General features: G+C 37.2%; 1 protein-coding gene across 5 annotated transcripts in view; it reads left to right on the top strand.

The window, feature by feature from the left end:
* Pi3K21B (phosphatidylinositol 3-kinase regulatory subunit alpha) overlaps positions 1–24,203 on the top strand; it is a 519,263-nt gene that overhangs the window by 81,506 nt on the left and 413,554 nt on the right. For all 5 annotated transcript variants that reach the window (XM_090372927.1, XM_090372928.1, XM_090372924.1 and 2 more), the window contains exon 3: positions 18,890–18,970. In XM_090372927.1, coding sequence (XP_090229053.1) covers positions 18,890–18,970 — 81 coding nt within the window. The remainder of the gene's footprint in view (positions 1–18,889; positions 18,971–24,203) is intronic.

Below are 24,203 nucleotides of genomic sequence, written 5' to 3'. Positions count from 1 at the left end.
GTAGGAGTGTATTAATGGCAGAATATGCAAGGACTACTTATTCCATTGGAACCAATTTTTGATAACAGATAGGTGATGTTTTGGTCTCTTTCAGGTCAATATAGCTACTCATTGCGGATGTGCTGGCCTTGCTCGAAATCAAAGTTCCAGTTCATACCATGTGTATGAACTGGTACAATAAAAATTATAACAATTTTTATTGTTATAAGGATTTCTGGTGCAAGAACTACTTATGCCATTGGATCATCAACATGCTTGTTTTTATGTGCAGTTAATAAAATTGCATTCTTAATCTCTCTGTTTGTTATTTAGCTGCATTAAATATATTAAAAATAAAACTTTCTAGATAACGGAAAAATCGAAATAATGACATCGTGAATCCCCGAAGGTGCCATTATTCTGAGAGTGTACTGTATATAGATGTATTCAAGGTATCATCTGGAGACCTGTAGCTGTTTCCGCACTCATAATAAAAAAAATAAAATAGCAGAAGTTATGCACCAGCACTAAGAATTAAATTTTTTTTTTTAATCAGTTCATTTTCAGATTTGGGACAAGTGATATAATCACAAGCAAAGGCTTTGCCTATTCCACAGTAAATTTCCATAATATGATAGATAACAAAAGAGATGGAAAGCTCCATGTAAGCCTAGAACTAAAAAGTTTTATGCATCTGAATTAGTATAACTACATTCTTTATGTATACTATCTGTAGCTTGAAGCTTTTTAGCTGTAGACTTGGATAGAAATAAAAGGCAGACAATGCCATTATGTGTTAGAGGTCAAGCTTGGACCTCTTTAATGGAAAGTATTATTGTTAGAGTGTACTAGTTGTAGCAGCTTCTAGATGCTTATTAGACATTTTCCATATGCAGTGGCTACAATAAATTTTGTTCTTGATGTTCCTTTTGCAGTAAAAGAAATTGTTTCTATTAGATGCTAGAAAATATAACAGTATGAAATCCTACACTTAATTTGACAAACACTGTATTATACAAAGGATACTAGGAAAGTTTTGCAATACAGCTTTGTTTATTTAATTTTTTCAAAGTAATTTCCTCTACATTCAATACACCTCTCCATCCTCCGAAACCAATCTTTAAACCAGTTCTGCCAAGTTTCACTAGGGAGTAAAGCACACTCGTTGTCCCAAGCCCGTAGAAGGTCCTCATCACTGGAAAACCGCCTCCCTTTTAGCTTCATTTTCACATGCGGGAACAGTGCAAAGTCGCAGGGAGCAAGGTCTGGCCTGTAGGGAGGGTGCTCAAGAAGTTTCAGTCCTGTCGTGGTCAAATATTCGGTGCAGGCTTTGGCACGGTGAGCTGGAGCATTTTCGTGATGGAGGTACCAGGTGTCCATTCTTGACTTTGGCCGCAGGTTCTTCACAGATCCAATGACTTTAGGCAGTTCCACAATTCCACTCGATTTGAAAAATACAGCTATCATTTTCTTCTTTACAGATCGGGATTTTCTGACAATTACGGGTGTGTCGTCATCATCAAAGACCCAAACTTTGTTTTGAGCCTTGGTGGGCAGATCGTAATAGTACAGCCAAGTCTCGTCACCTGTCACGATGTTGTTCACATACTGAGATTGTCCCTTATCAAACTTTTTTAACATCTCCCGGCACCAAGTCACACGTCGTGTCATCTGCTCTTCAGTCAGTTGATGCGGCACCCAGAGAGAACAAAGTTTCTTCACGTGCAAATGATCTTGCAGAATCGAACGAATTGCTGGTGCATTTAGGCCCAAAGTATCCTCTATCTGTTGGTAGGTCACTCGCCTGTTTTCGTCAAGCATTTTCCTCACAGCAGTAACGTTTTCCTCCGTAACTGACGTTCGTGGCCTTCCCAGCCTCTCAGAATCCTCCAGAGTGAAATTTCCCCTTTGGAATTCTCTATACCACCTGAATATTGTTGTACGATGTGGACAATCATCATCTAGTGCAAGAGTCATTTCTTCTAAGCACTGGTCTATGGTTAAACCACGCACGAAATTATACCGCAAAACTGTCCTTATCTCATTTCGTGACCACGATGCCATCGCAAGCACTTTACACTCTCACTACTAATGAATAACTGAACCCATCGACTTGGCGCGGCGGCTACTATGCACGTATGAACATGTCTCAACATGCAGCAACAAGCAGCTTCCTGTGATTCATTGTTGCGTCATATTGCAAAACTTTCCTAGTACCCTTTGTATATAAAAATCTCCATACTTACCCCAGTGCTTGCTACTTCAGCTTGTTACTGGCATTTATTGGAGAGAAAGTAGTAATAGAAAAGTTGATGCAGTGGTTTTCTCTGAAATGAGAAAACTAAGTTCATCACATTTCTACAATTTTAATAATAATAATAAAAAATTACTCATCACCACCTGGTGAAGGCAGTTTGCTTCACTGATTCCTGTGGAGATAAAATGCTAAGGCAAGAGTGTGAGTTAGGAATATCTAATTTTTTTTAAAATTTCCGATTTTAATTAACACCTAGATCCTAATTGATATAGAGACATATGAAGTATCTTATATTGGACGGCTCCTAAACACAGGCGCCTCCGTAGCCAGGTGGGAAGGAGCAGCAGTGCGTAGCACACGCTTCTTGATTAGACCGGGGTTCGAGCCCGTCACCACCAAATACGGAGGATGCGGAAAGGTCAGGGAATGACCACCGCATATCCTGGAGCAATATGGCCATAGTTGCTAATGCTCATAAAAACCAAAATAACAATAACAACAGCTCCTAAACAACAGTTAGATTCCACTGTAAAGTTAATGGAACAGTGTCACTGTTAAGGCCAGCTGTGCACAAGGCGGGTGTTTGTGATCGTTTGTAATAACAATAAAAAATTACTCATCACCACCTGGTGAAGGTAGTTTGCTTCACTGATTCCTGTTAGTTTGTTTTACCTGGCTACTTAGCTACCAGGAAGCAGCAATCACCTAGAAGGCTGCTTACCAGTATGCATCTCTTGCTATAAGGAGGTGGCACAACAAGCATGTACTGCCTTATCCGAGGACAGACAGGTAAAAAATAAAATAAAAATAAATAAATACATAGTCGAAACTCTTTTTAGCAACCCTCTTTTTCATCTCCCAACACGTTATGACGTCCTATGTGGTTGGTCCTAGCCAATTTCTCATTAACTAATGCTATTTTGCATTTAGTGTAACGACCATAAATTTCTACCTCTTAACCTGAATTTTCACTTTCTTATTACAATATTCACATTTAAAAATGACAGAAAGCTTCAAATATATTGAATAATTGCAGCTGACCGGGAGAAATAATTTTTTAAGATTTCCCATGCTCTTTTCTTGCAGTGTGGTAATCAAATGAACATCAGCTAGAAGTCAGTTATGGTGTAAGTTTATTGGTATGGCTCTTCGACAATCGCAGAAAATTTAAGATTTTGCAAGCTGTAGATAATGGTGTTCATTCTAAGACTGATATTTCCAAACAGTTCTGCATTCCTAAGAGTACTCTGTTCGCTATTCTGAAACATTGGAAAAAGAATGAAAGTTTAGAGAAATCTGCTGCTGCACCAGGTAGAATTAGAGCACAAAAGGCAAAGTATCCAGTTCTTGTAAAGGTAATTTTCGAATGGCTAATGATGATGCAAAAAATAGTTCCTGTAGATGATAAAAGTTAAGGCTGAATTGTTTGTGAATCGAATGGATATTGAAGAATTTAAAAGTTCAGATGGATGGTTCCAGAAATTTAAGACTCATTATTGCCAGTCTTTCAAAAATGTTTTGCTGACATATGGCGACAATGACATCTCCATTGCTGATGAAACTGGAATTTTAAATTGCTACCGGATAAAACGCTTACATTTAAAGGTGAGAAATGTAGTGGCAGAAAAAAAGGCCAAACAATGGATTACCATTCTCCTAGCAGAAAACATGACTGGCACAAAGAAGCTTCTTCCTTTAATTATTGGGAGAGTCTAGAACCCTCAATGCTTTAAAGGATTGAAGACATTACCGACTATGTATCGAGCAATCCAAAGGACATAGCTGACATCACAAATCCACAAAGAATGGATCAGAGACTTAGATCACAGGATGAGTGAGAAGAATAGAACAATTTGCTGTTTGTGGGCCACTGCACTTCTCATTGTCAAGTAAATGACCTACGAGCAATCACCTTCGAGTACCTACTACTACCACCAAATTTGATGTTAGTTCTTCAGCCACTTGATCAAGGTGTAATCCAGTTTTTTAAGAAAAACCACTGAAGAATGCTATTAAATAAAATTATTCTATATCTTGAAAGCAAAATTTAATGCGAAATCGACATCCTGCAGGCAGTGTATTTATGTGTTTAAGCATGAAATGAAGCTGAGCATTATTAGAGGCATATGATGCAAGGATGCAAGCTTATACAGCATTAGCCAAAAAAAAAAAAAAAAAAAAAACCCTTTCCATTTTACCCATCCATTCTCTTCAAATATTTGTCTAGTTCTGCCTTGAATTTAATTAAGCTGTCAACTTCCATAACAGATAAAAGCTTGAACCAGCAATTAACCACCCGCTGGCTAAAGGCAAATTTTTGCAAATCTTTTCTACAACTGTCTTTCCATAATTTGAATTTATGTCCCCTCAGGTGACTAATCTGGGCAAGAGGAAGAATCTCATCAGCATTGAGCTTGCTCAAACCATTCAAGGCCTTATACACCTCAATCAGATCACCTCGCAGGTGCCTAGTCTCCAGACACTGCAATTTGCAGAACTTAAGTCTTTCTTTGTAATTCCCTTTGTTCCATTCACCAATCTTGTTGCCATTCTCCATACTTGTTCGAGCAGCTCCTCATCCTTCCTAAAATGAGGCCTCCAGACCTGTATACTGTAATCGGGCCACATCTTCACATCTGTGAAGATGTGGCCCGATTATAGCCTTATACAAGGGAATAATCACCACCTTATCCCTTCTAGAAAAATTCCTGTATGTCATTGACAAGACAATGAGCTACTCTTGCAGATTGTCTGCACTACTCAGAAAACTTCATATCTGACTGCACAATTACCCCCAGGTCCTTTTCTTTCTTCATTACCCTGAGTGTAGAACCACACAGTTGATATGTTACTCTTAGGTTACTGCTAGGGCTTACAATACCGGTCAAAATCTGAATACCGGTATTTCGGTATTTTTAATTTATGAAACCAGGATACCGGTATTCCAAAAACGTGTTTTTCTCAATACATTTCGATGACAATTAGGTGCAATAAAGTAAGAAAAAAAACAAGTACTGTATTGTAATTATTTGAATTCATGCTTTAAATAAATTTTTATTGCAATAATAAATATTCTGAAAAAAAATACAGTTTAATACAGTTATATTAAAAACAAAAAAATACATATTGTTACTGCAAAGTTTAGTTATATTTAAGCATCTGCACTACCTGTTATATTAAGTGAACTCTTAAGAAACATAAGCAATTGATAGTATGATAGTTTAAAATGGATCTAGTTTTGGTACATGCCGTATTTGATTAGCAGCTGAAAACGCCCTTTCGGATTCTATTCTGGTACTGAGATAATCATAGACAATCTCAGTCCATATTTTCTAGGCTTTGAACTTTTTTAACAAAAATAGTTAAAAGTATTTCATTAATTTCCAAATCAAGTTCATCTTTTAAAATCTCATTGGAGTCAGGCAATTTCTTATTTTGGAAAGAATTTGCGGAACACTGTTCTGTTCCGTGTTGGTCTTCCCTGGTTGAATTATGTTCATCCTTTTCTGAAGGACAAAGACGTTTTATTCAGCAAAGTATAATTTTCACTATAGTATCTTTACTGACTCGGGGAGAGAGCAAAGAGTGGGGATAAGGAATAAAGAAGAGAGCAAAGAGTGCAGTTGAGGAATTCTTTACATATATAAATGCAAAGAACAGAAGGACAAATCAGATTGGACCCTTATGTAATGGGATATATACCCCAGCTGAAGTTGCAGATAAACTCAACAGTTACGAAAAATCAATATTTACATAAAAAAAAATGCCCTTTGTGTCAATGAGATGTTATGGAAGTGAAGTTGAAAAAAATGTAATGATGTTGAAATTTCAAATGATTATTTAATGAGAAAACTTTCACGCCTACGGGCGAGTAAGGCTCCTTTGGCTGATGGCATATACCCTGTAATCTTAAAGGAGGCAGCAAGTGAGTGCATTGAACCATTAAGGCTAGTTATGAGAGCATCACTGGACTCAGGAGAGATTCCATTGGATTAGTGTAAATTGGAACATAAAGGCGGTTCTAGGAGTGTAACGGGAAATTACCAACCGGCCAGTCTAACTTTAGTAGTAGGGAAAATCATGTTTAACAAATCTGGTTAGCCATTTTGACAGGTCACTCATGAGCTGGATTTTGGGAATAATTTCGACATTATTTATTTGGATTTCAGCAAAGCATTTGACCCAGTCCCACATGAATGGTTACTTTATATGTTGGAGCAGGCTGGAATCATAGGGAAAATCCTTAGATGGATAGCACAATGGCTGGAGGGCACCAGGCAGAGGGTTGTGATAAATGGTTATTTCTCAGATTGGGTTAATGTAAGAAGTGGGGTTCCCCAGGGATCAGTATTGGGACCACTGTTGTAGAGTAGTTAATAATCGCCGCCAAGCAGAGCTTCTTCAGAGTGACCTAGATAGACTTTCGGGATGGTCAGAAAAGAGGCAGCTATGCTTTAATTCAGCAAAATGCAAGGTCTTACACACTTGGTGTAAGTAAATAGCATATACACTTGGTGGAGTTGAACTAAAGTCAGTAGTGGAGGAACGGGACTTGGGAGTTACGATCCGGTCAGACACGAAGTTGTCCGAGAATTGTGGATGGGTTGCAGTGTTGCATGGTGTCCTATTGATAATTTATCGAACAATTGCTAGTAGAGATAATGACATCATAATCACATAAAGGTGATTTTATAACCTTTATGTGATTAAATTATAAACAATTTTTTTTTTTAAATTAGTACCGAAAAACCGGTATTTTCTGTATCAATACTGGAAACATAATTACTGCTACCCATATGCAGTATTTTACATTTTTCAATGTTAAATTTCAGCTGCCACCTCTCAGCCCATCTGCTCAACTTTTCTAGATCCTGTTTCAGTAGCACACTGTCATTAGTCTCATTAACAACCATGCCAACCTTCATATCATCTGCCAACTTGCACATTAAGCCTGATATAACCTTCATCAGTATCATTAATAAATACAGAAAACCACAAAGGGCCAAACATGAACCCTGGGTTACTCCACTAATAGAATTAGTCTACAAAGAGCAGTATTCACTGATTACCACTCTCTGTTTTCTCCCACTCAACTGTCTCTTTATCCATAGCAGCAATTTGCTCTTAATTTGTACTGTAGCCTTCCATGTAGAACAGTATCAAAAGCTTTCCTAAAATCCAAGTGTATGATATCAAATTATTTTTTGCATCCAGTTCCTCTATTATCACATCACAGGAATTCCAATCAAATTAGTCAGACAAGACTTCAACTTTAACAAACCCATGCTGTGTCTGGCCTGTAACTGCAGTCTTGTCTAGATGATCCTTCCTTAACCAGTGCCTCCATGAATTTCCCCAGAACAGAAGTTAAACTAACAGGTCTGCTGTGTCTGAATTATTGCTGCATTCTTGTCTAGATGATCCTGCAATGCATCTTCAACCAGTGACTCCATTATTTTACCCGGAACAGAAGTTAAACTAACTGGTCTGTAATTACTCGTGTCACCCTTTGATCCCCCTTTGTGAATTGGGGATACGTTTGCACATCTGCAGTCCGTGGGAACCTCCCCTGAGTCCAAGGACGCTCTCATAATTATGGCTAAGAGTTTGCTTAGTTGTTTTGCCGCCTCCTTTAATATAACTGGATAGATCCCATCCGCCCCAGGTGCTTTTCTTATGTTTAACTTCAACAATTTCTCCTCCACTTTGCTTTCAGTTATTACAAAATCATTAAGTATCCTGCTACAATTTGATAACCTTCTGCCATTTTCAAACCTTAATAATTCCTCATGTGTGAATGTAGATGCAAAATACTCATTCAGTTTGTTTGCTATCTGAGCAGGATCATCAACAGTCGAACCATCGATGTCAAGTGGGCGAATCAGATTCATTCCCTTCCTTTTAGAGTTTATATAAGTAAAGAAATCCTTGCTGTTTTTCTTAGCAGCTTTTGCCAAGGATTTCTCGTAATCTGCCTTCGCCTGCCTAACCTCCTTTGTCGCCTGATTACAGACTAGCTTATATCTGCCATAGGCTTCTGAGTCGCTTGATAATTTATATGCATCCCATGCATTTTTCTTCTCTATTACGAGTCTCATTAGTTCATTATATAACCATATAGGCCTAAGCCTTGAACAATATTTCTTAATAGGTATGAAACTTTTAGTAGCTTTCACGATTAATTCCTTGAATGCTTCCCACTTAGAATTTACTGTTGGTAACATCTTCAGTTGATCCCACTGTACAGAATTTAAAAACTGTCGGAGACCACTGTACTCACCTTTACGGAAGCAAAAACCCTTTCCTTTACCCCTGATGGTAATTAAATCTTTAAGTAAATCCCACATCAGTACACTGTGTTCACTGCCACCTAGTGGTTCCTTTATCTGCAAATTCTTAATACAAGAATGATCACTGCTGATAACCATATCAAGAGTAGTACTCTCTCTGGTTGCATCTCAAACATGCTGCAGAAATCATCCAATAAATCCACAAAAGTCTGACTAGTGTGTGAGTGACCAACCCACAAGTTCCAGTCGATATCTGTGAAGTTAAAATCCCCCATTATAAGACATTCTGATTTACAAGCCCACTCTATTTCTCTGTACAATTGTTCATTGTACTCATTTCAGTCATTAGGCCTATAACACACTCCTGCTCTTATTTTTGCTTCCGCAGTGCGCATGTCACACCAAACTAACTCAACAGTGCTAACTAACTCTAACTAACTAACAAACTAACTCTATCCTTTCTGTACACATTGTACTCCCCAAATTCCAGTTCAGCATTCCTTATATCTGTGTGACACCACGTCTCTGCTATCCCAACAATATCCGCCTTTCATGTCTTGACCAACACTTCAAATTCATCAAATTTATTTACTATACTTCTAGCATTGGTATACATGCAAGCATACATGCTCCTACTCCTATTCTTAGTTACCCTAACACATCCCATATACCCACCTATTTCAGGATGACTGCCATCCGTCCCTGAAACCCCCAACACCCCACGCTCCAGGGCGCTACTTATTCTAATAGAAGTTGTGCAAGAATCACCTTCACCTCTGCCTACGGCTACTGTTAAACTATTAGTCCTTGTATCCCCCCATGCTAGCAGTTTTCCGACCCACCTAACACTGCCTCGATAGCATCAGCAAATATTCTTGCACCCTTTCTATTTAAGTGTATTCCATCCCTATAGAAGCAGTCTCTCCTGTTAACAAGTACAGTCCAGGCTGAAAAAAATTCTACCCCTTGAGCCTTGCACATTCTTTCCAGGGCCGAGGCGCCTCCGTAGCCAGGTGGGAAGGAGCAGCAGTGCGTAGCACACGCTTCTTGATTAGACCGGGGTTCGAGCCCGTGACCACCAAACACGGAGGATGCGGAAAGGTCATTCAGGGAATGACCACCGCATATCCCGGAGCAATATGGCCTTAGTTGCTAATTCTCCTAAAAACCAAATAACAACAACAACATCCAGGGCCGAATTGATCGACAAGGCTCTCATCATATACTCCCTTCTATCGTGTCTGGGCAGAATTGCAGACACTTTCAAATTCAACCCTAATTCTCGGCTTTTGTTCAACAGTGACCTGTACTTGTTAAGTAATTCTGCCGGTCTCCTACTCCTAATATCATTAGTGCCAATGTGTACAACTATATCACCTTTTGTGCCCTTAAAAGATGATATCCGCTCTACAACGTCATCAACCTTTGCCCCTGGCAGACATACCCTGGTCCTGTTCCACCTATCCTTTTTACAAAGCATGTTCCCCGTTTCCCTGACAATAGAGTCTAGTTCATGAGGGACCAGCGCTTTCTGCCTTGGGGGTTGCTGCTGTGTTGTGTGATGACCAAGTGCAAGCTCTGGCGTTGATGTGGGCAGCTGAGAGCCTGATGGGCCCCTCAATTTAGATCTTTCGAGGGCATCCACCCTGTCCTTCAAACTCTCATATAGGCCCATAACAATGCTGAGTTGTTGCCTGATTTCCTTACACTCCTTACATCGCGCACACACAAAGACATCCCCCGTGGCAATGTCATGTTCCGTTCCAGAGAGCTCGGCAAACATTTCACAAGTTGCACATTTTTTTAGGCTGTGATGCGTTGGAGAAAGGCCCCCCTCAGTTCTCCCCCGAGTCACAGCACTCCTGCCACTTTGAGCCCGTTGCTTTGCTGCTCTAGTTTGGGGCATGATACTTTAAATTAATAAAATCAATAAATTAAATTAATTAAATGTCAATACTAGGCTATCTAATAGAAACAGTGAAGCGTAATACTCTATAAATTATACGTTAAAGCTACCTAACTACCTCAATTAAAAATTTGAATTCCCTACCAACATATACAAAAACAGTGGCTGCAAGATTCGAACGAAATAACGGTTATTAAGTATTAGGTATATCTATAAAAACTGTTTATCTAAATTAAAATAAAAATAACCAGCGTAACTATAACTATAAGACTATGTATTAAGTACAATATAAAATAACAATTATGTAAATAAAAAGGCAAACACTTATCGTTTTTTTCGGAGCCCGCAACTGACAGCTGTAATTTTTAGAGAGAGTCAGCGCCCTCCTCTTGATGAAAGTTGCATGTTCATATGCCTCACTTCCCACTCCAAAGGCATCCCACAAGTTTTCAATTGGAATTCGGTCAGGCAAATTTGGAGGCTAATCAAGATGGGTGATATTTTCACAATTTCACTGTTTTATCAGTGCAGGCCCGATAACACAGTGCATGACTGGCTTGGAAAATCCTGTTTCTGCCCAGAAAAAAATGCAACATAGTAGGCTGCATATGGTCTCCTAAGAGCTGCTGGTAGACCTCACTGTGAAACATTCGTCCCTATGCACCAGGGGTCTAGTTTTTGCCAACAAAAAAACATGTTCCACATTAAGCAACTACTACCATCTTCCCAGATAGTGGGCACCATGTACGTTTGGCCTATGGATTTCTTTCTTGCACCACACACGAACGCATCTGTCGGCATTATTTTGCAATATGTATTTGGTTTGTTTGTTTGTTATTTGGTTTTTAGGAGCTTAGCAACTAAGGCCATATTGCTCTGGGGATATGCGGTGGTCATTCCCTGACCTTTCCGCATCCTCCGTATTTTGGTGGTCACGGATTCGAACCCAGTCTAATCAAGAAGTGTGTGCTAAGCACTGCTGCTCCTGGCTACGGAGGTGCCAATATATGTATTTGGACTCATCTGATCTGCACACTCGTTTCCAGTCTTCCAGTGTCCAACCAACAAGTGTATTGTTGACACCACAGCATTTGCTGTCGACACATGGGTTCCCAGAATCATGCCCTTTAGAAATGCCATGATATCTTTACTACATTCCATTAATTGCTACTTTATTACTTTACCTTGCATGACCAAATGCAAATTAGCACTGTGATAGCATATAAAGCTATTTGGTTTTCTATACTGCTAGCTGTGTAGCATAGCCCATTATCAATGGGTTGGTCACAATTCATTGATCACAGAATGTATACGGGCAGTTCTTGCTTTACGAGTTTTGGGTTTAAGAGGTTTTTTTTTTTTTTTTTTTTATTATCAAGTATCAACAAAATAGAAAATATGAACATTAATTGCAAAAGTGAATATTAAACATAAGTACCACATTTCAAACCACACTTGTAGATATACAATACAGTGTACCCCTTCTTTAAGATATTAATCCGTTCCAGAGGCACCATCGTATCTTGAAAATATTGTAATATGAACTCAATAACACATCGTTTTTTTGGTTATTCGTTCCAGGACCTTGGAAGTTGAAGTTTTCACTACATAACTAAGCTATTTATCTCTCTAAAAGGTCAATTTTTATAATAAAAATTGCACTAGTTACCAATTCAAATCATTAAAATGCACTGCACTTTCATTGTTATATGCTTTTGTGATATTTTTCTAAAGCACATTTCTGGAAGTCACAACCATAAAACAATAAAAACAATCTGCACTTTCTGGTTTGTTGGACTTTTCTGCTCCCAAACTACTGAGATCTATGGACTCTTTCAAAATTTAAAAAAGTTTACTGACCCATTCAAAAAAGGTTTGCAGATCCCTATATATAACATATGCATATGTTATATACAGGGATCTGCAAACTTTATATATATATATGGACGACCACCATTTCGCAGACCCCCCCCCCTGGAACTAGTCTACAGACTCCAGTTTGGGAAATGCTGTGTTTATGCAATCAATTATAAATGGGTAGTAAACTCGAAATTACCCATAGCTGGAATTGTGTGGGTTTTTATGTTATTATGATGAAATATGTTTTCTCTTTACTGAAATCTTCAATCATATAAAAAACATAAATAAATTTTCAGAACTTTCTCTTCATTCCTTTATTCCAAGATCAGTTTTCGTATCACTTTGTGCCTGAAGTAAAACAATATTGTGAAAATAAAAATATTCCTTTTCAGTTGATTCTGATTTTAGATAATGCACCTGGCCACCCACCATTTCTGCAGCATCACCATCCTAATGTTAAAATAATTTTTTTGCCACCAAATACGACACCACTTTTGCAGCCAATGGACCGGAGCGTTTAAAGTGCATTATCTTTGCGATTCATTATCTTTGGAAGGCATGCTAATTAATGGAACAGATAAGTAGGGATGTCAAACTCAAAGTATTTTGGAAAGAATTCCATATTTTAGATGCATTTAAAATAATACAACAAGCCTGGGACAAAATTACAGAGAAGAACATGAAGGGTGTTTGGAATAAGCTTTGTTCTCAGTTTATTGATAATTTTGAAGCATTTCAAGGACCAGCAGAATCATACAAAATGAAACAGAAGAGGTCGTTACTATTGCCAACCAATTGCAGCTTGACGTTTCTAAAACTGATGTCACTGATCTGCTTCAGGCACAGAATGGAGAGCTCACAAATGAAGATCTCTTTGAAATGCCAGAATGTGAAGAAACTGAGGAAGAAGATTTAACAGCTGGAACTCCTGGTCGTTCCTTCACTCTCAAGGGGCTAGATGAAACTTTTCAACACAGAAAATTTGAGTTGAGATTCAAATTTGGAGCATACTAGGAAAGTTGCTTCAGATTTAAAAAAATGCTTATGCATGCTATTGTGAAATTTATAAAGAAAAGAGAAGACTGTCTTGGAAACAAATGCCTCGACTATTTTCTGAAGAAGATGACTCCTTGTGCTTCCAACAAACCAACAATGAGTGCTTGAGACAGCAAACCAACAGCGAGTGCTGAGACAACAATGAGTAATCAACGAGTGTGCATTTATTTGATGATGATGAAGAATAAACATTCTTTAACATTTGTAAGTCATAAATAATTTCTTTATTATTATAATTTGCTTGATTTTACAGGCTTTGTTTTCATTTCTTTGGATAAATCAATCTTGTTTAAGTATAAACTAAGTAGCTAACCTCATTGTTGAGAACGTAATCCCTGTTTTTAACATTATGTGTAGGGGAAATAAGTTTCCGCTTTACAAGTTTTTGCTTTATGAGTGTGCGCTAGGAACGAATTAACTTGTAAAGTTGGGAACTACCTGTATATAAAAAGAAGCTTTTTTCTTTTACACCACTAGAGCCCACCCTAGCTGTACCGGCATAATCCCAGCCATAGGGAACAAGAGTCCCATCCAAAGTGTCAGCATATGTTTAAAAAAAAAAAAAAAAAAAAATCAAAATCCATTTCTGCCAGATTCAAACCTGGCAGAGCCAATGAAGTTATCTCTGAAGAGATGGGAAGGCACCCCACCAAAAAAAAAAGGGAAAAAAAAAGGGAAAAAAATATAAAAAAAAATTGTAAAATTTATTAGAATGTTGAATTAAAAAAAAAACAACTTCAGACAGAGGCACCATCCAGAGAGCAAGAAACAAGGGAAGTGTGGAAGGTCAGTTGCCCCTTGTTAATTAGGCCATTGAATGCTTTTTCATCACACTGTGGGTGCCACAATCCAAAATTGTTTGCAAGTTTGGTTTCCAACACATTACGTAAAACTGTCATCTCTATTTCAGACAAATAACCAGAAGTTTGCCATGCGTATCAGAGCATTGGATAGTACTTGGGAGAGTTTGATTGTCAATAATGAAGATATTTCTGTGCATGTTCTCCATCATATCTAATGTATTTCTTAAGCATTTTACAAATAGTTTGCTTTGACAAAAGAAATGTATATTGAGTAGTTGTCAATATTGTATTCTTTTCAAGTGGCATAATTTTGATCTTGCGATGCACATCTTCACAGGAAAGGCTGTAAATAGTAAAATTGCATTCATTTACCAATCAACCAGGAGAACAGACTTTCTGTAGTTCCAGCTATTGAACATATAATAACCAGTGGCAGTAAAATGTAAAATGGCAGATAGCCATTTTACTATTAGAGCTATGTTTACATATTGTATTTGGAGTGCTGTTCTGTCTGATACCATGCTCAATGTTTTCCAAATTTCCCACTAGGTTCTTGAAGCAAATGTACAACTTCTTCCCAAGTTTCTCATCAACAAGTATCAACATATGAATAGCATATGAATAGTTATTAACTTACTATGTTATAGTTATTAGCTTATTAATTTACTATGCAGGACCAACACATTTTCCCCCAAGGCAGAATGTGCTGGTCCCACAGGAGCTAGTTGTTATTGGTGACTCTATTGTCAGGGAAACAGGAAATGTATTGTGCAAAAAGGATAGTATTAGTAATGGCCGCATGGTGCAAGAAAGCCTATGGCTTATGCTGCACCAGCCAAAAAAAAAAAAAAAAATAGGCAGAATGTCTGTAGTGGTAAAAGTTGATGACATTGTAGAGCCGATATCTTTTAACTGCAGAAAAAGTGCTATTGTTGCACACGTTGGCTCTAATGACATTAAAAGTAGCAGATCTGCCTTATGTAACAAGTACAGTGAAATGTCAAAAAAAGTGGCGAGTTAGGGTTAAATTTGAAAGTGTCTCCAATTCCTCTCAGACACAATAGGAGGGAGTATATGATGAGAGCTTTGTCAATCAATTTGGCTCTGGAGAGACTGGGTAAGGTTCATGGGATAGAATTTTTCCCAGCGTGGTCGGTGCTTGTTAGCAGGAGAGATGCTTCTACAGCAGGCCCGGGCAAACTATGGCCCGTGGGCCGCATGCGGCCCGCTGCACATTTTTGTGCGACACGCGAGCTTTAATGGTATTTTCGAAAAAAGTTTACTTATTTTATGCCTTTTGTGACACCTTTTTGAAAAATAAATTTGTATATGTAATACATTATAGAATTTGTCGACTCGTAAATTGTTTTATCATCTCTGTATTGTTCAAATTGAGATAGAATTTGAAATTGTGTGCGAACCGGAGCGAGCCAACGGATGCTTTTATAACAGTATAATTCGAAAAATGTTTAACAGTAACAGAGTTGAAAAATGCTTAACAAGATATAATTTACAATGGAACAAAATGGTCAGCGTAACAATGGACGGAGCAGCAAGTTTGACAGGTAAAAATGTTGGAGCGTTAAAGAAAATTAAGGATGAAATTTGTGAACATTATCCTGATTTATAATTTAATTACAATTCATTGTATTATACAAGTATTATGTAAAAATGTATTATGTAATCAACAAGTATTATGTAAAAATGTGTTAAAAGTTGAACATGTCACATCTTTTATTATTATTATACTAGTAAATTTAATACGATCGAGTGGCCAGACAATTTGTTCAAGATATTGAATTTGAGTACACAGATATTCCTTATCATAGCCAAATTCGATGGCTTAGCTTAGGAAAAGTTCTTTGGCGAGTATTGGATCCTAAAGATGACATCGTTCTATTTTTAAAACTGAAAAATATTATGGGCATTCGTGAACATCGTGACACTTAAATACTTTCAACACCGTGTTACAAGTGAAAAATTTATACGCCCATGATATGGTAAAAAGCTTGAATGGATTTCATTAAAACTCCAGTTGTTCCTTCGATATTTATTGACTAACAAGGTAGACCACTTTCCAACCATGAAGTTGCTGAAGATTCCAGAAAGTAAATTTGAAAAATATTGTGAAATTATCAACACTGAATGACAACTTTTCACAAAGATTTGGCGACTTCCGAAAAATTGAGACAAGTTTGGCAATAGTGCGCGACCCATTTTCAATAGAAATAGATAGTGCACCAAGCAGTGGCAGATTTCTGCACAGGTGCGCGCCTGGGGTTTCTTAAATCGAGGGAGCCTCAAATCTCAGGTATCAAAAAAATAAATAAAATTGTTTCATTTTAAATTTTTACACATCTTTATTACCGTTACTGAATAAAACTATAATTTAATATGAGAAGTTAAACTCTTATGCAAATATCCCCACATATTATATGAAATATCTATGCAAACTAAGTGAATCTAAGTGGAATACATATTATCATTAATGCTAGATTTTATGTAATAATTTTATGTATTAATGTTAGATTTGGGAGGGATGGTAGTTGTGTCATTTTTTCATTTAAACATTAGTTAAAATATGTATGAAAGAATTGCACAACCAAAATGATTAAAACCGCAACACCAAATCTAGAGCGCGTGCTATAGTAAAAACGTGCACGTAGAATGCACACTGTAGTGGTACCGAAAATATTTAAGGGGGGGGCCTCTCAAGCGCTAAATCCGTCACTGGCACCAAGTGAACCACAACTGCAGATTATAGATCTGCAGTGTGATACCGGTTTAAGGGAATTGCACCGTCGTGAGGAAATCTGTAAATTTTACAATACTCTAAATTCGACGAACTTAAAGATTTTGCCCGAAAAATGTTGGTTATTTTTGGATCAACCTACATATGTGAACAAACATTTTCAATCATGAATCTAAATAAAAATTCTTTACGATCAAGCATCACCGATGAACATTTATAAGCAGTTTTAAGAATCTCAACTACAAAATTAACACCCGAAATTAAAAAAATGTTAAAAGATGTAAAACAGTTCCATTCATCTCATTAAATTCTTGATTGTTAGAGAATATTTTTTTTTTATGTTATATTTCTTCTTCATGATAAAAAATAATATATATCTAAAAATAGTATTTTACGTGCGGCCCGCCTTCTTTTCAAATTCCTAATGTGGCCCTTCAGCCAAAACATTTGCCCAGGCCTGTTCTACAGGGATGGGATGCACTTAAATAGAATGGGTGCAAGAATATTTGCTGATGCTATCTAGGCAGTGTTAGGTGGATCGGAAAACTCCTAGTTGGGGAAGGAGATACACAGACTAATAGATTAACAATAGATACAGCGGAGAGGTGAAAGTTATTCTAGCACTGCTTCTATTGGAACGAACATCAACCTGAAAGCAAGGTGCTAGGGATTTCAAGGGCTGCTGGGAGTCATCATGAAACAAGTGAATACATGGGCTGTTTTAGGGCAACCAAAAGTAAGAACAGGGGCATGTATACTTGCATGTACACCAGTGCTAGGCATATAGAAATAATACAGTAAAACTTGGTTATAATGAGCACGGAAATAACGAGATCACGGCTGTAATGAGCTAAAAGCCATAATGATTTTAATTTATGCCTATTCTCATAAAATTGTTAACTTTTATAACGAGCGTACTAAACAGATATACCGTATAAATTTTGGTAATTATGCAGAAATTCTTAATTGCTCAGGTAGTCAAAGGGCGATTAGCTTTTATGGCTACCCACATCATATATCAGCTGGTTTATGACCTTGACCTTTCAGGAAACTTAGAAGGCCTGTTTCCAAAATTTTTGAAACGGACTTCTAAGAACTTTGTATGCAGATCACTTTTGTCATTTTAAAGTAAAATCAGTTAGAAACAAACCCTTCCTTCGGAAACATGTCTACTAACAAAAGAAAGTGTCTCTCGATTCACAAAAAGGCAAAATTATTCGTGGGTTAGAACATGGTGCAAAAAATGTTGATGTGTGTAAAAAGTTTTCTTTGTCCTCATCAACAGTATCGACATTATGGAAGAATAAATGTTTACTTATTGGCACTGGAAAAGAACATAACCGGGAAAAAAAAAAAAAAAAAAAATTAGAAAGTGCGAGGTTACAAACATCGATGAAGCATTGCTTCAATGGTTCACTACACATTTAATAAATCCACATCCAATAAATCCACAAAAGTCTTTTGTGGATTTATTGGATGTGTGCGAATGACCAACCCATAAGTTCCAATCAGTATCTGGGAAAGTAAAATTCCTCATTAGAAGACATTCTGATTTACTGGCCCTCTCTAGTTATTTGTATAGTTGTTCATTGTACTCATCAGAGTCATTAAGCCTATAACAAACTCATCCCCTCATTTTTCCTTTTCCAGTGCTTATGTCACACCAAACTTGGAAAGCTAAAATGAAGGTAGGAGTTTGTTTAGGCCTAATGACTCTGATGAGTACAACGAACAATTATAGAGAGAAATAGAACAGTATTTCTCTGGGACAGTGTGGGGCAGTAAATCAGAATGTTTGATAATGTTGGGATTTTAACTTCCATATAGTTCATAAAAGCAAACTTCCTGCTAATGGTATGATTGAATACTTGTCAGTGGATGTACTAAATCATTTGTTCAGAATGTTTTGTATGTCTTTTTTGTATTTGTTGAAAATAATTCTAATTACTTTTTCTGACAAATTTAACTGTTATTATTATTTTTTAGCTCCTGCATTACATAGGCGCACCTATTATCAACATAACTTGGTGGATACCTTTTTCCTTACTCCAGTTTTGTGTAGGAACTGTAAGTTAGTTTTCAAATTAATATTTATATGTATATTTGCCGTAATCTGTATACAGAATATATACAGGAAACCATAAATTCATATGTCATATAATGCTAAGGAATTAATGTTTAATAGAGTCACACTAATTCACATTTGAAGAAATATAGTGCTATGTCATCCGTTTTTTCTAATATCGTGTATTACTTCTCTCCTGGGGTCGCGCTGTGCATATGGTTTTTAAGGTCTGTTTTTGTGAAGCTTTAGTTCCCCATTCTCTAACACACCATCTAAAACTGTTGCCATTTCTATCTTAAATTTCCTGTTTATATAATTTTGCATATTAACTTAATTAGGACAAGAGATAAATAAAGATAAAATATTATAAAACACTGAATATATTTATAAGATTATGAACAGAGACAGATTTCTGTGCAGCTTTAACAAAAGCCTCCCTTTCAATTAAACAAATGTCTTGTTTTAGAATAAATAATCTAACAATCATCTGTGTAACAGAACTTTTCATTTACTGTGAAATAAAGAAAATTTTTTCTTTATTTCACAGTAAACTAATTTAAGGTTAAAAAAATAATAATAAATAATAATGTGTATGTAAGTTGTTTCTTTCAGTGACTTTTTCCCCTAATCTGTATGTATATATTTAATGAATATTTTTTATGCTTTAGCTGAGCAACTTCAAATGGCAAACAGCATTCCAGATTAGGGTCAATACCTTAATGAACGAGACATGTAATAACACATTTATTAAAACAAAAGAAAACATGTAGTGATAGTAGTAGTAGTGGCATGTGATGCAGGAAAGCAAGTGTATGAGCTTATGCAGCATCAGCAAAAAAAAAAAAAAACCCTTCCCATTTCACCTATCTGTTTACTCCAAAAGTTTGTACAGTTCTTCCTTGAATTTATTTGAGCTATCAATTTCCACAACAGATGGAAGTTTGTTCCAGCAATCAACCACCTGCTGTCTAAAGGATAATTTTTGCACATCTATTCTGCAACTGTTGTACCTCAATTTGAATTTATGCCCACTCAAGTGTGTAATCTTAGCAAGAGGAAGAATCCCATCGGCATTGAGATTGTTAACATCATTCAAAACCTTATACACTTCAATTATATCACCTTGCAGGTGCCTAGTCTCCAGATGCTGCAATTTGTAGAACTTAAGCCATTCTTGTTAAGAGAAATTTGTTCCTCTCAGCAGTCTCATTGCCTTTCTCTGTACTTGTTTCAGCAGCTCTACATCCTTCCTAAAATGAGACCTCCTGACCTGTATGCCATACTCAAGGTGTGGCCTGACCATTGAATTATACAAGGGAATAATCAAAAATTCCTGTAAAGCAAAATTCCTGTAATCATTCACAAGACCCCATGAGCTGTTCTTGGTGCCTGTCTGCACTGCTCAGAAAACTTCATATCTGACTGCACAGTTACCCCCAAGGTCTTTTTCATTCTCCACTACCCTGAGTGTAGTACTGCACAGTTGGCATATTACTCTGGTACATATGCAAAGTACTTTGTGTGGGGTTACTACTACCCTATGCAGTACTTTACATTTGTCAATCTTAAACTTCAGTCTCCACCTCTCTGCCCATCAGTCCAACTTTTCTAGATCCTCTTTCAGTAGTGTACTGTCATTAACAACCCTGCCAACCTTCGTATCATCTGCAAATTTGTACATTAAGCCTAACGTACCTTCATCATTGATAAAAATATAGAAAACAACAATGGGCCCAACACCGAACCTTGGGGTACTCCACTAATAACATTAGTCCATGAAGAGCACTGTCCATTGATCAACACTCTCTATCTTCTCCCATTCAAACATCCCTTCACCCATAGCAGCAATGTGCCCTTAATGCCATGCTGCTCCAATTTATAGGCACCTCCGTAGCCAGGTGGGCAGGAGCAGCAGTGCGTAGCACACGCTTCTTGATTAGACCGGGGTTCGAGCCCGTGACCACCAAATACGGAGGATGCGGAAAGGTCAGGGAATGACCACTGCATATCCCCAGAGCAATATGGCCTTAGTTGCTAATGCTCCTAAAAACCAAGTAACAAACAAACAAACAGCTCCAATTTATACAGCAGTCTTCCATGTGCAATAGTATCAAAAGCTTTCCCAAAATCGAAGTTTGTTTTCCAAATTATTTTTTGCATCCAGTTCCTTTGTGACCACATTGTAGTTATCCAATCAAATTGGTCAGACAAGTGTTAGGGATGTTTCTTTCTCTCTTCTTTGTGGTATTGTTTGTTTGGTAGCACTTTCTGTTTCCCCCCTTTACTTTTGTCCATGTTACTTTTCCTATGATAACTACAGTAAACCCCCACTATTCACGGTTTCGCGTATTCGCGATCGCCGATTTAATATAAAATGAAACCTAAAAAAATGTGAATTTTAAAGCGCCGTGAATATTTTCCGCCATAAAAAACATGGGTGTGGCTAAAATTATCTTTCCCGGTCAAAACAGCGCTCAGTGGGTGGGGGGAGAGGGGTGACAAAATCGCAAGTGTGGATGTTTCTCACTAATCCTTGTTCAGTATGTGTTATGCATTTGTCATGGAAGGTTTCGTCGTTTGCTTTTAATTTATATGTTTATAAATTGAATAAATTTATCAATTTATAAATTGATATGCTTACAAAAGTGATAAATCTACCGTTTTGCAGTGTAAAACAGACTTTTTCGAGTGTGTTAATGGAAGAAAGTGACTTTATTGTGGACAAGTTCTTTCTAACCCCTACAAAAATATGGCTACGAATAAAAAGAGAAATGCGAAAATATCAAAGAAGGTGATGACATTAGCGAATAAAATTGAGTTATTAGACAAAATTTCTAATGGTGAAAGTGTCTCCTCAGTGGCAAAACATTATAAAATCAATGAGTCAACGGTACGATCAATCAAAAAATCGGAAGAAAAAATCCGCCGTAGTGTCTGTGAAAACGCGCTAATTGCTTCAAAAATTTGCCCTGTAACTCGTGATGTTAAATTAGAAAAAATGGAAAAGGCTTAAAATCTGTGGATAGAAGACCGAACTCAAAATAAAATTCCGTTAAGTTCACTCGTCATTTGCGAAAAGGCAAATCTCCTTTATCAGCACTTTAGCGAAACTGGTGATAGCACTGGCGGGATGTTTTTTTTGCTAGCAAGCAAAGCCGCTGGTTTGAAAGATTTGTTTGAAATTTCTAATAAATATTACATTTAATATTAAATTGTTATTTTCATTTCGATGCCATATGCTTGCATTTCACTATGTACTGTCTATGTACATAGTCATATTATGAAGGTACATATAATACATACATAGACAAAATTTTAGACTAGTTTTTCTTATATATTTCATACTTTGGAACGGAACCCCTTTATTACTATGGGAGCCATAACTCAGTGTCCTGGCTGCTGTCGCATTAGATTTGCACTGTGATTTTAAGGTTGGGCAATCACTGGGAATCACACCACCTCCAGCTTTTCACCCATTACTGATTTGTACTTGTTTCTTCTGGTGTATTAGAATATTGGCAGTGAGAACGAGACATGTAATAACACATTTATTAAAACAAAAGAAAACATGTAGAGTGATAGTAGTAGTGCCATGTGATGCAGGAAAGCAAGTGTATGAGCTTATACAGCATCAGCAAAAAAAAAAAAAAATTTACAAAACAATTCCCTCTGAATGTTTGTCCAGTTCCTCTTTAAATTTATTTAACCTATCAACTTCCACAATGACAGATGGAAGTTCGTTCCAGCAATTAACCACCCGCTGGCTAAAGGAAATTTCTGCACACTTATTCTACATCTGTCTTTCCTCAATTTGAATTTATGCCCCCTTAGGTTAATAATATGAACAAGTGGAAGAATCCCATTATAATTCAGCGTGCTCAACCCATTCAAGGCCTTATACACCTCAATCAGATCACCTCGCGGGTGCCTAGTTTCCAGCTGCTGCAATTTGCAGAACTTAAGCCTCTCTTAGTAAGAGGATCCCTTCATTCCCCTCACCAATCTTGTTGCCCTTCTCTGTACACGCTCAAGCAAATCTACATCCTTCCTAAAATGAGGCCTCCAGACCTGGCCTGACCATTGCCTTATACAGAGGGACAATCACCTCCTTTTCCCTTCTAGAAAAAATCCTGTATATCATTGAAAAAAACCCCATGACCTGCCCTGGCAGCCTGTCTGCATTGCTCAGAAAACTTCATATCTGACTGCACAATTACTCCCAGGTCTTTTTTATTTTCTACCACTGGAGTTACTTCTCCCATATTCCTCTGGGGTTACTTCTCCCATATTCCTCTGGGGTTACTTCTCCCATAATCAGTACTTTGCATTTGTCAATGTTAAACTTCAGTTGCCACTTCTCAGCCCATCTTCCCAAAATTTCTAGATCCTGTTGCACCATTGCTGTCATTAACAATCCTGCCAACCTTTGTATCATATGCAAACTTTAACACTAAGCCTGATATACTTTCATCAGTATCATTGATAAATATACAAAACAACAGTGGACCCAACACCGAACCCTGTGTGACTCCACTAATAATATTAGTCCATGAAGAGCAGCGCCCATTGATTACCACCCTCTGTCTTCTTCCACTCAACCATCCTTTTATCCATTGTAGCAATTTATCCTTAATACCATTCTGCTCCAATTTGTACAGTAGTCTTCCATGTGCAAACAGTGTCAAAAGCTTTCCTGAAATCCAAGTATATGATATCAAAATTATTTTTTGCATCTAGTTCATTTGTAACCACATCATAATATCCAATCAAATCATGTATACAGACTTGCACTCCATCTAGTTATTTGTGTAAAAGTAAAACGTACAGTGATTCCCAATCAAAGCTCAAAATAATGGTTTTATCAATATCAAGAATTTGATTAAAGTTATAAAATCATGCAGTTAACTCTTCGTGGAGTTCTGAAACTATCTGTTCATTAACTTTGTTTGTTTTTCTATATCGCTCTGGGCTGAATAACTATAACGTTCACAAGCATCTTTGCACTTTTGCATCTCTTCGTTAAAGGAAAATATAGGGTGGTTAGTTTATTAGGAGTCCTGTCATCTCTCACCACTTGTTCTCATCATAAGTAAAAGACTAACATTGGTCTGTGTTTGATTATTTTGGCTCCTTTTATGTTCAGTTTACTAGAGTTGTCTCTCTGGTACTCAAAGAGCATTATAGCCATTCTACACATTCTCAAGTTAACAAAAGTTCAAATAGATAGGAAGAAAG

This window comes from Mastigoproctus giganteus, chromosome 4 (genome assembly GCF_048544385.1).
Source record: "Mastigoproctus giganteus isolate SK-2022 chromosome 4, ASM4854438v1, whole genome shotgun sequence".
Classification (NCBI taxonomy): domain Eukaryota; kingdom Metazoa; phylum Arthropoda; class Arachnida; order Uropygi; family Thelyphonidae; genus Mastigoproctus; species Mastigoproctus giganteus.
The sequence above is the reverse complement of the archived record's forward strand: the minus strand, read 5'-3'. Positions and strand labels throughout refer to the sequence as shown.